Below are 13,045 nucleotides of genomic sequence, written 5' to 3' on the forward strand. Positions count from 1 at the left end.
TGTGAGACGGACGAGTAAGAAAAATAGGAGCGACGAGAATAATTGATTTTATTTTAAGATGAGTGATCCAGAGACAGCTTTCACGAAATACCGTGAAGCGACGACCGAAGTGCAGTCGGACGACGACTCGGAAAACAGTGAGCAGACCCCGTTCAAATCTTTGGCAAGCCATTTCGAAATGTTATCCGTACAGGGGGAGACAGGCTCCGTGGCGGATACGACTGAAGTAAAAGACGAGGCACCCACCGTCACCTCGCTTGCGATAGAATCATCTCCACCCGCCACTTCCCCGGATATACTCGACATTTTGAATGCCATCCGGAAAATGTCTGATAAAATGGACCACGTTCAATCTCAAATGACTGCGTTCCAACGCGAGACCACAAATAATTTCTCTAGCCTCATGGCGTCCCAACAAGAGAGCATTAGTTGTATTAATGCCAAATTGGAAGCCTTTAGCTCCGACATAGCAAATGTCCGTGCTGAGATACACCACGAAACTAAAAAAGTTCAGAATAACTTTGAGTTACAACTTGAAACAATGTCCCGAGCGAAAACCGCTGAGGTAAATGTATGCCGTAAGGAAATTTCCGATGTTCGCGAGGAAATTTCCAATGATCGCGAGAGAGTAACAGCTAACTTGGAACACGAGATCGCGGAGTTAAAAGGGGTGATACCACGTGTTGAAGGTGAAGTGGCCAGGTTGAATGGGCGCATCGCCGAACTAGGTTCCGAGCGACCCGTCTCTCTTAAAGAAGCCGTGACTACTGTCCCGGTAACCAAACCTGTAATTGAGTTCCCCGATGGTATTAATCTCCAGGATGTGGAAGATTCGTATACCCCTGAATTATTGCTGGAATTTGCATCTCGCCGTTTGAGGCGTGCCGCTAGGACGCGTGTCCGTAACCAGAAAGGAAAAACGCGCGCCTTTTCGTTAGGACAAAAAGTGCTATTGCGAACGCCGCGTGAATCTAGTAAGGAGCTCAAACTTTTCCGGAAGTTTTTCCATTTATTTACTGGCCCGTTCCAAATTCGTTCCAAATTCGTTCCGTTCAAGGATGTCTGGTCCAAATGCGTGTCATTTAACGAATTCCGAAGGAAAGGATATCGGAGTTTATAATTTTTATAACCTGTGGCCTTATTTTGAGGGATAACACATAAGGAGTATCTCAGAGCGGTTACCCTACCTGTAACCCCGCCCTGACCCCAACCTGACCTCCTAAACCTGTAATCTTGGGTTGTTGTTTCTAAAGTATTTTTTTTTTTAATTTAACCCATTTATGCCTAGTGTTCCATTTTTGGAACACCTGATGTGACTTTCTAATTTAATGACTACGACTCATTATATACAAATATGCCACGGTTTTTCTTTCTGTACCTCTTTATAAAGATATATTGTATTATAAGGCGCAAAGATTTAGTCAATTTTACCAACCCATTGCAACCAGTGTGTTGAGAAATATCGGTCTTTTTTTTCAAGGCAGTTTTTCTGTGACCATCTCTAATGTTATATTAATAACTATTTGCCATTACGCCCAAATGTTGTAAATTTTTCCTTGCATGTTCAGTAATAGTTAACCTACAGTGTTTAATGAATAAATGTTTGAAACAACGTATTTTGTTTTAGTTATAAGCTTTTATTTAACAGTGTTCCATTTTTGGAACACTAGGCAAATCCACTACTATTATGCGTGCATTCAGGCACACTGAAATATTCACTTTAATTTTAAATAAAGTCAGCAATTAGATGTGGAACAATTAATATTCTTCCCGGTTGATTGCTGCGCGCTTCTGCTCATCTCATTCATGGTTCTTCTGACGAAAACTTTTACATTTTTCTGATACCGGATGGTGATACTACTGAAAATGGCGATGCATCGGCTTCTGCTTCGCCTCAACCTCTTCTTGCTCAAAGAAAAAAGGTAACCAAAGTTGTGCGCAAATGGAAGAAAGCCGATCTGACTGCCCAGACAGTAGGAGTTAGAGTATCAGAAGAACAAATCACGAAAATGAAAACACCTACAGAATATTTAGAACTCTTTCTGGATATTGAAGTTAACCTTGAACTGACTGTCGATGTTTTTTTGGAATAGTTTTCCTGAGTGGTTACGTCTCTGTTCCGAGACGACGTATGCTTTGGGAGCAAAGACCAGATTCGCATAATTCTCTAGTTAGTGGTGCAATGAGACGTGACCGATTTGAAACAATATTTTCAAATTTGTATTTTGCTGACAATTCTAACTTGAACCACACGGACAAGTTTTCCAGCTCGACCTCTAACTGAGCGTCTGAATGACAGATGTATGAAATTTGTGCCAAATGAAATATACTTCAGCTTTGATGAGGCCATGATTCTCTATTTCGGTCGTGACGGGTGCAAACAGTTCATTCGGGGTAAGCCTATTCGGTTTGGGTATAAATTCTGGTGCGTCTAGGCTACATTTTCTGGTTTCAGCCTTATCAAGGAAAAAAAAACCCGAACACTTAATACAATAATACGTTGTAGGTGCTTCAATTGTTTTGCAATTCACTGAGGCACTCCCAATGCAGCATCCCGTTCAATACCATTTTGTGTTCGACAACTTATTTACAAGCATTGCACTTCTTGATAAACTTCATTCAATGGGCCAACAAGCAACTGGCATAGCGAGAAAAGATCGCGTAGACAAACCTTCTTTACTATCTGATGCTACACTAAATAAAAAAGTTTGGGGCACATTCGATTACCAAATTGATGGAAAAGGCGATATTGTTTGTAGATGAAATGATAAAAGTGCTATAACTGTTGCATCTTCTGGTGCCGGTGTCAATCCTTTGGAACAGTCGGTCGTTATTCTCAAAAGTAGAAAAAAAGACACAAGTTACTCTGCCCAATTAAATCGAGGTGTATAATCAGTATATGGGGGGAGTGGACCGAGCTAATGAAAATATTAACTAGTATCAAGCAACAATCCGTGGAAAGAAATGGTACCCGAGCCCTCCGGTTATTCTGCTTCGAGCTGGCTTTACAAAATTCTTGGCAATTGCATAAAATAAACGATGTGAAGCCAATGGATCTTCTTGAATTTCGTCGCCGTGTGACTGTCACTATATTGAGCGTCGCATAATTCTTTACAATTAATATTTTTTAGAAAGGGAGAGCATGAAATCTATGAAACGTAAACTTGACTCACGTCATGACGGCATGAATCAGTAGAAAGTAAAGCAGGGAAAGCAAATTTGCTGCGTCAAATACCATAAAAATACCACTTTTCAATGTAAATACTACAATATATCATTGCATGTTAAGTGTTGACCTGGATATCATTCTTAATAGTGAGTTAATAATAGTCTGAATCAAATTTTTTTCATGCTATCAATGAGTACGTCATAGTAGTGGATTTGCCTAGTGTTCCATTTTTGGAACACCTCGTAATTAATAATTGGTAAGAGATACATTGTTTTTTCTTTCGGATATTGTTTTTATATGTATTTTTATCGACAATATGTAAAAATCAGGGTAATATTCGCATTTTTCAAACCTTCGGCATAAATGGGTTAATAAATTTCTTTTTTTTTTCCCATATCAGCTGGCCGTCCAACGGACAAAATTTCTAAATTTCCCTTCCTCCTCGTACTGTATTCGCTTTTCAAACATGTATGTTTTGTTTTAATCACGAGTGAAGGAAAATTTTGAAATTTCGTCGTGGGGGCAATGTAACGGCAGCACCTGATATGTTTCTATTCACCCTTATATTGAGAAGCACTCTTCCTTTTTTCTTCCCTTCCCTTTTGTTTTGTTTTATTTTTTTTTGTTTGGTGAAGGTTTATCTTATTTTATGCTTGTGTGCGCGTGCGTGTGCCATATTTAAATCCCGCGCACAGTGATAAGTGCTCCGCCTTAAGAGAATAAAGCATACTTCTGGCCACCGCCCTCCCCTCCCTTCCCCTCTTACGAAGTTGACGTGGAAGAAAGTGGGTCAACGAGGAGGTAGAACACGACAGATGCCCGGGGAATGCAGTTCAACTGCTGCTTGCTCAACAGCTGAGCGATTGAGCCACTATTGCGTCAGGAGCTACAGCGCGTGGAAACTTCCTAGCCAACAGCCCGATGTAGACGCATCCCGTGGCCTGCAACCCCATCAGCCTCTGCCAACCACCGTGGGAAATCATCCCGGGGATAGACACGGCTCCACACCCAACGGGAAAACATCGCGAATTGACGAGACGTCGGCCGACATCGTCACTTCTCTCGCACAACGACTTTCCCAGATTAAGGTGCAGTAAAGCCGTGCCCCCCACCACTTTCCCCGTGTAAAACTGAAACAACCACGTTTTTTTACCCCATTCATCCCCTATTTTCCTCCTCAAGATTGCGCTGGAACAGTCAGTGAACCATAAAGTCATATTGTGTCGCAGTGGACTCTTAAACCCTGCAGTTTGTTGAACGCAGTTCAACTCTGATTTATTTTAATTTTTGTCAAGTTGCTTTTTGATTCCTTGTAAGTGCTATTTCCATGTCAATTAGTTTTAAGTCCATCCCCACTAACGTCCCTTTTTCCCGAGTGATGTATCTCATATTTTGTGTGCTTCATGTTATTTTCTCATGCTTTTGAGAATAAATGTTTATTTGTTTAATGCAACCCACGAGTATGTGTGTTTTCCTCCGAATCCAGCCCCAAATCCCCAATTGTTCCGTCGTTTCGTGCCCTGACCTACTCGTTCCTACGTCGTCCGCGACTCGAGATATTTCTTGCTCTAAATTAGTGGAACGCGAATTTGTTTGTCCTATGTTTGCCTCCGCCCACGTGGGGGTCAATCAAGCAATCTTCACGATCACGCTTTCTACGCGATCCCGTCCGCCACAATATTGTGCAAATTTAGCTGAAAAAATGCCTCATAAATTTTTAGTATTGAAAGAGTAAATTTTGATAGCTGTCGATAGTCCAGGCATACATCTGCAACACCACATGATAGGATAAAAAAATGCCGCAAATTTTTTTTCTTTAGCTTTGATGCTCAAAATAGGGTAGCGTCTCTTGCACATGCACGACTCTTACACATGCTTATACAGAATTTTCTTCACAGACGAACACACAAATTTGGCATTTCGTGACTTAACGATGGCAGATATGTCAAAATACATGAAATTTTAGCCCTAGAAGCACAGTAACACAGCAAAATATACATGGAATGACAATAGAATATTAAACTTTTTGATTTTTGACCCCCCATAAATGGCATTTGAGCGAGGGTCAGGGGTTCACCTAGAGATCTTAAATTTTTCAGGCTTTATTTTTTTATCAGTTCCACAACTTTTTTTCATTGGGCCAGATGGATTTGAAAAAAATTGATTTTTTCAATCCCCCCTAATATACATCCTAAATTTGGTGGCCATTCAAGAAGAACTGGTGACTCAATACAACCCTACGGTAACTCTGATTCAAGAGTGTACTTACGTTGACAATATCCCACTGACAATATAGATGACGTATTTAACTCCATTCTTTAGGTCATCATCCACTTTCTTCTCTTAATTTTGTCCTTTGGGACACAGGCAAAAACCTTCTCTGGCAAGGAAATAGTGGCACTTGAGCGACAGGGGACTATACACAATCAATACGGTTTTCACTCATTTTTCTATTGAAGATCCATGCTACAATACACTTACTGCATTAAGCAAACGATGTAGGTGTGTAATGTAGATCACAATCTGCAATCAACTTACTTTCATTTAATCTTTCCAAATCTCCCCAAACAATCCCCTTTATTTATTTCAACAATGGCCTGGCAACTCAACATATCTCAATCTGCAGTTTGACATTAAAACAGCAATTATTTTCACCAAATTTGCGTTTGAACCCCTGCCTTGACAGATTTTCCATCCACTTCCTCAGTCTGTCATCAATGGATACCGTGCCATGATGTCACTCACGCACGCACCAATAACCTCATGTTCTCAAGCAGTCGATGAAGAGTAATTTTTAAGACTCATAACTCAGCTAAAACACATTATTCATCCACAAAATTTTCAGCGAGTACATTTGAGGTAGGGACCTTCTTACTCTAGTACTTGAACAAATTGTGCATGCTCCCCATTCCTAATAGACAGGCTCAATCTTCCTTTAAGACAAGTTGTGCCAAGTGATATTGTTATTATACCCACTGAAATTCAGCACATTGTTAAGCTCATTCAGGAATAAAAACTCACCTCATCTTCCTGCCAATGAGCTGGAATGTGAGGCCGTATCCTCTTAATGCAAACAACTTCATGCATGTCCTCAAAAGAGGGGTCACTGGGAACATTGTTGTAGTATGGAGGTCTATAAGGCTCAATCAGGCATACTTTCTCATCATTGACCACAGTTCGACTGGCAATTTCCCACAACACCAGTCCAAATGAATACATATCAGCCATTTTGAAGGATTCAAATGTACTCTTGTTCAAAGTCTCATCAAGCACTTCTGGAGCCATGTATCGCCTGGTGCCAACCCGCGTATTTGGGGCAATGTCAATCTCATTGCTCTCACTGAAAAGGGAGACAAACAAGGTAAACATTGCAGCATTCACAACAATCATACACACCAGATCAACTAATGCCTTCAATAGCAATCATGACCCAATGGGCCAACAGCATACACGGACATAACATTTCTCTATGCCAAACCCCTAATTGAAGTACATATATGAGCAGCAAGGAGGATCAATAATGATTTTACAAATCTGTATGCTTCAGGAGAATGAAGACACCATTTACATTTTTAAGACCCTTTAACAGGTACATGATTATGATTTTGTGACATAAATTTGCTATGATTTGTTTCATTTATTAAGGAAAGTTAAATGTTCACGTACCTTGAGTGAATTGACTGGACAAAAAAATTGTTTCCAGCCACAATCTATTTATTATTTTAGAGTTAATATTAATAAGCATGAAATGAAGCTTCACAAAATTCTGCTTCTTAAGTGCCTCCTGCACGAGTGACAAGAGTGGCTTCAAGAGACAAAATAACTTACAGAATGTGACAAGGAAGGTGAACTCAAATCAAATCTCTAATGAGCAGCACTCCAAAGACAACTATGCTTACACAACCTAGCGCAAAAATTTTCAAAATCTTGAGGAAAACAATGGCATAAAAAATAAAGAAATAATATTGGTCACTTTATTTCTTGATCATATATTTTCAACAGATACGGCCCTTTACACACTTCATGCATGACACAGGTGGTCCCAGCATACAACAGCACCACTGATGACACACTGCATATATTTTTCACTGAGGGACTCATTCGTGATATAGTTTTGTGCAAGTTGTTTTGCGTTGTGCATGTGCTATGTGATCCAAGGTCAAATTGTCCACCCAGCTTTTTTTACACTTGCACATAATGACCAGCATATATTCTACTTCATAATACTGGCATTACAGCTCATATTTTTACATGTTTATAACTAAAATTTATATTTCTTCCTAGGACATCTGTCATTACATCATGCTATTGGAATACATGTTGAATGTAGGAAAAAAATTAGGCATCAAGGTTTACTTCAAAAAATTTCTTCTGTTGTATCACTCAAGTTTCTGTTGACACTGAGTAATTATAGCTCGCTGTGTGTGTGGGTGCGAGGACTTACAGTGCCCACAAGTGAGGCATGGAGAGATGCAGGCCAGGCTTTCACCATCCTGTGTTTAGTGTACACCCATGTCTCGTATAGCGCAAGGGATGCGTTCCTTGGGGTCTTTGCGCTATACGAATTTGCGTTATACGAGAGCGTTTTAACATAGGGATGATAGGGATGCGTTCCTGGTAGCATAGGTCTTGGGTATTGAATTTCCTCTAAAACATCTATATTCCCATAAAAAGCCTTAGAAAACATTATTTCTATAAATATATATAGTTTAAAACATCTTTGAAGATAGTATTCACGCATTCAAAGACTTTTATTCACGATAAAAAAAATGCTTACGTGCTTTCGAAATTCCATCCTGTCGTGCGGGTGGGCTAACATCTGCTATCTCAGGGGATCGTAATGCGTTGCCGGCAGTTGATGATTTTTCAAACTAGTCTAAAAACAACTGCTGTGTCACCCAGGCCCTTTTGTAGCTCATGGAAATGACAGGAAAATGCTACTTTAAATGCCATTTCATAGCTAGCGGAGTTTATGAATGATAAATCATTTTAATTTGAAGTCCTCCGAGTCATTAGCAGCTACGTGAAACAGTCTTTAAATGCCTTGAAACCTGACCCAGGTTTTCCTTCCCTGAAAATGAATGAACGAGAATGCATTCTTTTCCAAAAGAATATCGTCTCATCAACACTAAAAACTAGTTGAGGGGGAAAGGAGCCACTTTCAATAACAGCTTGGAGTTCATCAGAAAATGTTGTGGTGGCTGCGCTATCAACACTTGCAGATTCACCTGATATCGCCGCACTGAAAATACCTGCTTGCCGTTTAAATTCTGGAACCAACCGGAGCTTTCACTTAATGTCTCGGAGCGATTACCACTCTCGTCTTTTTGTACTGATTCACCATGAACTTTCCGTATGTGTAGACCGCTTGGTTGAAGTTGGTGCGGCTGAGGTCACTGATATTTTAGCTTCGTCTTTATTCAGAATAAGGCATCGTGAGTTTAAACTTCTGCGCAATATCGCTTTGACGCTCTCCATTTTCAAAGCAATTGACCTCTCTCAAGTCCTCTTCTAGGTTAATGGTTTTTCTTGATAAATTCTTGATTTTTCTACACGCATTCCTATTTTTTGCCATATTCTCTTGGTTTTTACTCTGACGTATGGCTCTATCTAAATTACCTTCTTCTGCTGAACTGTATTCCTGAGACGCAGAAGGGCTATGACTGCGGGGAGGGAACGAAGCCATTGTGTTTAAGACTCTATAGCGGACCCTTTTATGTGTTGATGCTATTCATGCGCAACTCGGTCACCGCTCCATTTCTCCCCCGTGAATACCGATGACCTTGAAGGCTTTAGCGTAGACTCTCTACCTGGAAGTCAATCGCCCGGTAACCTACGACGGCAAAAATTCGTCTCAAACCGTATTGCTGAAAAAAAACTCATTTCCACTAGCCCCACGCTTAATTAACGATCTAAATTATTTATTATCATTCTGTTAAGGAGATGAGATAAATCTTCGGTAGGCCGGCTATCTAGACCCAATGACGAGTAATACTTTTGGCAATTGCGCAGCAATGAATTTCGATTAATATATAAATAAAAAAGAAGATTTGAGGCAAGAAATAATATTAATATGCGTAAATTGATAGAAATTTCGTGTGTACTTAGCGCAAGTTCACGTTTTATCACGAGAGCGTTTAAGATTTTTGATTAGGCTACACTGCATTGCAGTGTTTCCCCGAGGAACGAATTTGCGCTATATCGAAATTGCGCTAATCGAAATTGCGCTATACGAGACATGGGTGTATATTTATTTACTAATTCAAATCATTGTACTTGGCCGCTGAATGACTTTTTTCTGTTAATTTTGATAAAATAAATGGGCATTTGCTTAGCACATTTGGTGATTTTAATTTAATGATATCCCACATAGTATCCCTACGGCATTCAACATGCAAAGCAAGAATAAAAAGGGAATGGGTAGGGGGGAGGGTAAACGGTGGGGGAGGGTAAACGGTAGGGGAGGGTGCTAGTTTAACAGCAAACTCCAACCAAATGCGCTGCAGTCGTCCCAGCCACGTCGCCAACTTCCCTATCTACACTTTTTAACATTGAATGTCATATCCATGATAAGTCCCCTTCTGACAAACATTCGACTTTCAGGGACACAAACATTCAAAAAATTCAAGCGTACCCAAAATTTCGAATTTGGTGCCTACGGAGTTGGCTGATGCGACACGTTGGGCATAGTCTGAACAAAGTATCAATTAATCTGTTGTGATGTCAGGAACTGTTCAGCATTTTGCCTGTTCAGTGTTTGCCTTCCTTCCTGCGGACAGCAAATGCTTTTCAGCCCCAGCCGTGTCACATGTGCAACAGATCAGTTCGTCGCAATCGTGAGTTGACACAACATCATGATGCAGTTCTACTTTTTGATGCCTTTCATAAGTTTATCAACTTACGAACAAGGTCTTGGAATGCGTCTTGCTCGCATATCGTGGATTTGCTGTATTTGTTTATAATTTAACTGTGTATATCGTAAAGATGACTCTGAAGCTATTCCGCAGCGCGACTATTGTACTAAGACAGGAGATTGAAGAGACAATATATTGGGTAGGTATATTTTTTTGCGATGATTCCAAAAAGAAATGCTCTTACAAAGTCCATTATTACAAACCTCTGGTTTTTCGGTCCCGTGAACTTCATAATAACAAGAATTCACTGTATTTATCAGAGAGAGAGGTCCCAAAACGCCATTATGCCTCAAATTGAGCACAACGTATACTCACCTAGCATTATGGCATCGAGGCTGTGATGCCATGCTCATGCTTGAATCAAGTTTTGACAAACTACTCCTTCATTCTCAGTGATTTCCTACATTGCTCTCTTTACATGAGAACCAAATTATTTCATATTGTGGGTCAGAAATATCACAAAGGTTTCCAATGTTTTAATTCACCTGAAATTCATGCTGAAAACAAATACTAAGGTTTCAAGTCTGTTTTACTTCTACAGAAATACTAAAATGGACAATGCTTAATGCCTAATGTCCTCAACATGTACTTAAGGGAAACCTTGTGCATCAGCAAAAAAGTAGAAAAAGAAAAGGAATATATATAGGTCTGCAGTGATACTTCCCACCAAAGTAATATATGTCACCACTTGAGACAGAATCTGATTAAACACTTGCATTTGCTTCTCACTGAACAAGTGACCTACCTTATGTATCTCACAGCCAAGCCAAAGTCAGCAATAGCACACTGTCCATTTGATTTCACCAATATGTTCTTGCTCTTGATATCTCTATGAGAAATGGCTGGTTTTCCGCGAGTGCCAAAGATCTCGGTGTGGAGATGTGTCAAACCAGACACTGCTGAAGATGCTAGAGTAAGTGCCGCTGATGGGTCCACAGTGCACTTGGTTAGATAGTCATGAAGAGATCCATGCTCATGGTAATCTGTGATGAGAAGCATTTGAGTCCATGATCCAGTTCCTTTGATATCAGCTGCTATGAAACCTATGGGAGTAAAAATGGACTTCCAATGAATTTCCAAGTACTGGAAAAAGGAAAAAATAGATACACATTACATGGTGGGTCCAAGCAGCAGAAATTTGCACCATTGATAAAGAATAAAGCCTTTCCAACATATTCTTCTTGACACCACATGAAATTTAGTATGTCCCACTGTTAATAGGTACTTGGAAATTACTTTTGAAAAATTGGCAGAAAATTGCAGAGCAAAAAAAGTGATTTCTGAAGGCTACATGAAGAAGCTCAGCAATACCATGAATGGGTCTATTTCTCATGGAAATGTGTCATTATTACCAAAATTGTGAAAGTGGCATTCAAAAAATTTAGCCTTATACACAAGGATTTAGAAATTTGAATGCTATATGGAATCAAATAACCTGAAAAATATGTCATTTTTTATTATAATTACTCTCATTTACAAAAATTTGAAGCACTTTTAGTCATTCATAGTACTCATGACCTAAAAAATTGCAATGCCATATCTTTCAGAAGATAGAGATGCCAGTATATCCAATAAAAAATTTTCATTTTCTCAACTCATTATAACTATCAGCAATGAGTCCAATCTGAAAAAAATTTGATGGGACACTGATGATTAAAGAACAAAAAACTAAAATTACCTAAGATATTTTCATGCCTCATCAATACAGTCTGATATATTTCGGTTTCTCTAAACCAACTGGCCTCTTCAGTTGTTAAGAATACTTTGACAGCCACTTTTTCTCCACGCCATCTTGCGAGAAGGACCTCACCATAACGACCCTTCCCGACAGATTTTTCCATTTGAATTTGTTTAGCAATGGTTCTCTGGACCTGAAAATAAAATCGAAATTGCTTGCTATGTTTCGGTTTAATTACATATACCAAGAATGGGAACATCATGAAAGAGATACAAACCAACAAAGGAAGGCCAGATCCAGAACCCGAACTTTGCTCAATCAATTCTTGCAGAGTACCACTACTGCTCAGATAAGGATCCTTATTTGCAGATTCCGCAATGAAGGCCCTGCGACGATCCTCTCGCTTCCGAATCCTTTGTACAAGTGAAGTAATGGATAACAGATTTTGCAGAAATTGCAATTGTAAGTAAGACAAAAAAGCACAAAGTCAACATGCAAATTTAAACCCTAGACCCTATTATAAAAAGAGATTATTTTTAGAAAAATACCACATCTAGTAATTCATAGGAGTCAAATAATAATAATAATAATTTTTTATTGTTCCTTGAGATCACATGTTCCGGTGACATTGGAAGTCGTCAAAATAAAGTAAATAATTAAAGTAATAGTTACAAATAAATGAAGTGATATAACATTTACAATTTTTACAGATAAAAGAAAAAAAGTTAAAATTTTAGTGGTTGATGGGCAAAGATTACTCCGAGCCCAACATAAAATCCTTCAGGCTATAATAGTTATTTTCTATTAAATATTTCTTCAAAGCATTCTTGAATGGTGTAGGTGGAAGACATTTAATATCATACGGTAGCCTGTTGTATATTTTTGATAGGGAGAAAAGGGGTCCTTTTTGGCAGAAAGTGCTATGGTAGTCTTTGAGGTGAATGTCATTGGTGGTTCTGGTAGCGTGATTATGGAGAGAACTATTTTTTGGAAAGTATTCAGGGTTATTCTTAACAAAAGAGGCACAGTTGAGTATGTACAGTGATGGGAATGTTAGTATTTTCAGATCATTGTAAAGAGGTAAGCCAGGTGCTCGCATAGAAACTCTGGCCATGGCTTTCACTGCACGTTTCTGCATAGAGAAAACTTTGTGGCAGCAGCTAGCATTACCCCAAAAGATGATGCCATAAGTTAGGTGAGGATATATTTTGGCATAATATATCATCTTCAGAGTATCAATGGTAGTTACTTCAGCCAGCTTTCTTATAATAAATATGCCAGTGG

General features: G+C 39.2%; 1 protein-coding gene across 1 annotated transcript in view; it reads right to left on the reverse strand.

Moving 5' to 3' along the window:
- LOC124170516 (bone morphogenetic protein receptor type-1B) overlaps positions 1 to 13,045 on the reverse strand; it is a 49,885-nt gene that overhangs the window by 15,289 nt on the left and 21,551 nt on the right. Inside the window, exons 4-7 of the mRNA XM_046549286.1 lie at positions 12,039 to 12,174; positions 11,762 to 11,954; positions 10,829 to 11,126; positions 6,191 to 6,509 (exon numbers count right to left, since the gene is read on the reverse strand). Of these exons, the coding sequence (XP_046405242.1) occupies positions 6,191 to 6,509; positions 10,829 to 11,126; positions 11,762 to 11,954; positions 12,039 to 12,174 (946 nt within the window). The remainder of the gene's footprint in view (positions 1 to 6,190; positions 6,510 to 10,828; positions 11,127 to 11,761; positions 11,955 to 12,038; positions 12,175 to 13,045) is intronic.

The sequence above is a fragment of the Ischnura elegans genome, chromosome X (assembly GCF_921293095.1).
Source record: "Ischnura elegans chromosome X, ioIscEleg1.1, whole genome shotgun sequence".
Lineage (NCBI taxonomy): Eukaryota > Metazoa > Arthropoda > Insecta > Odonata > Coenagrionidae > Ischnura > Ischnura elegans.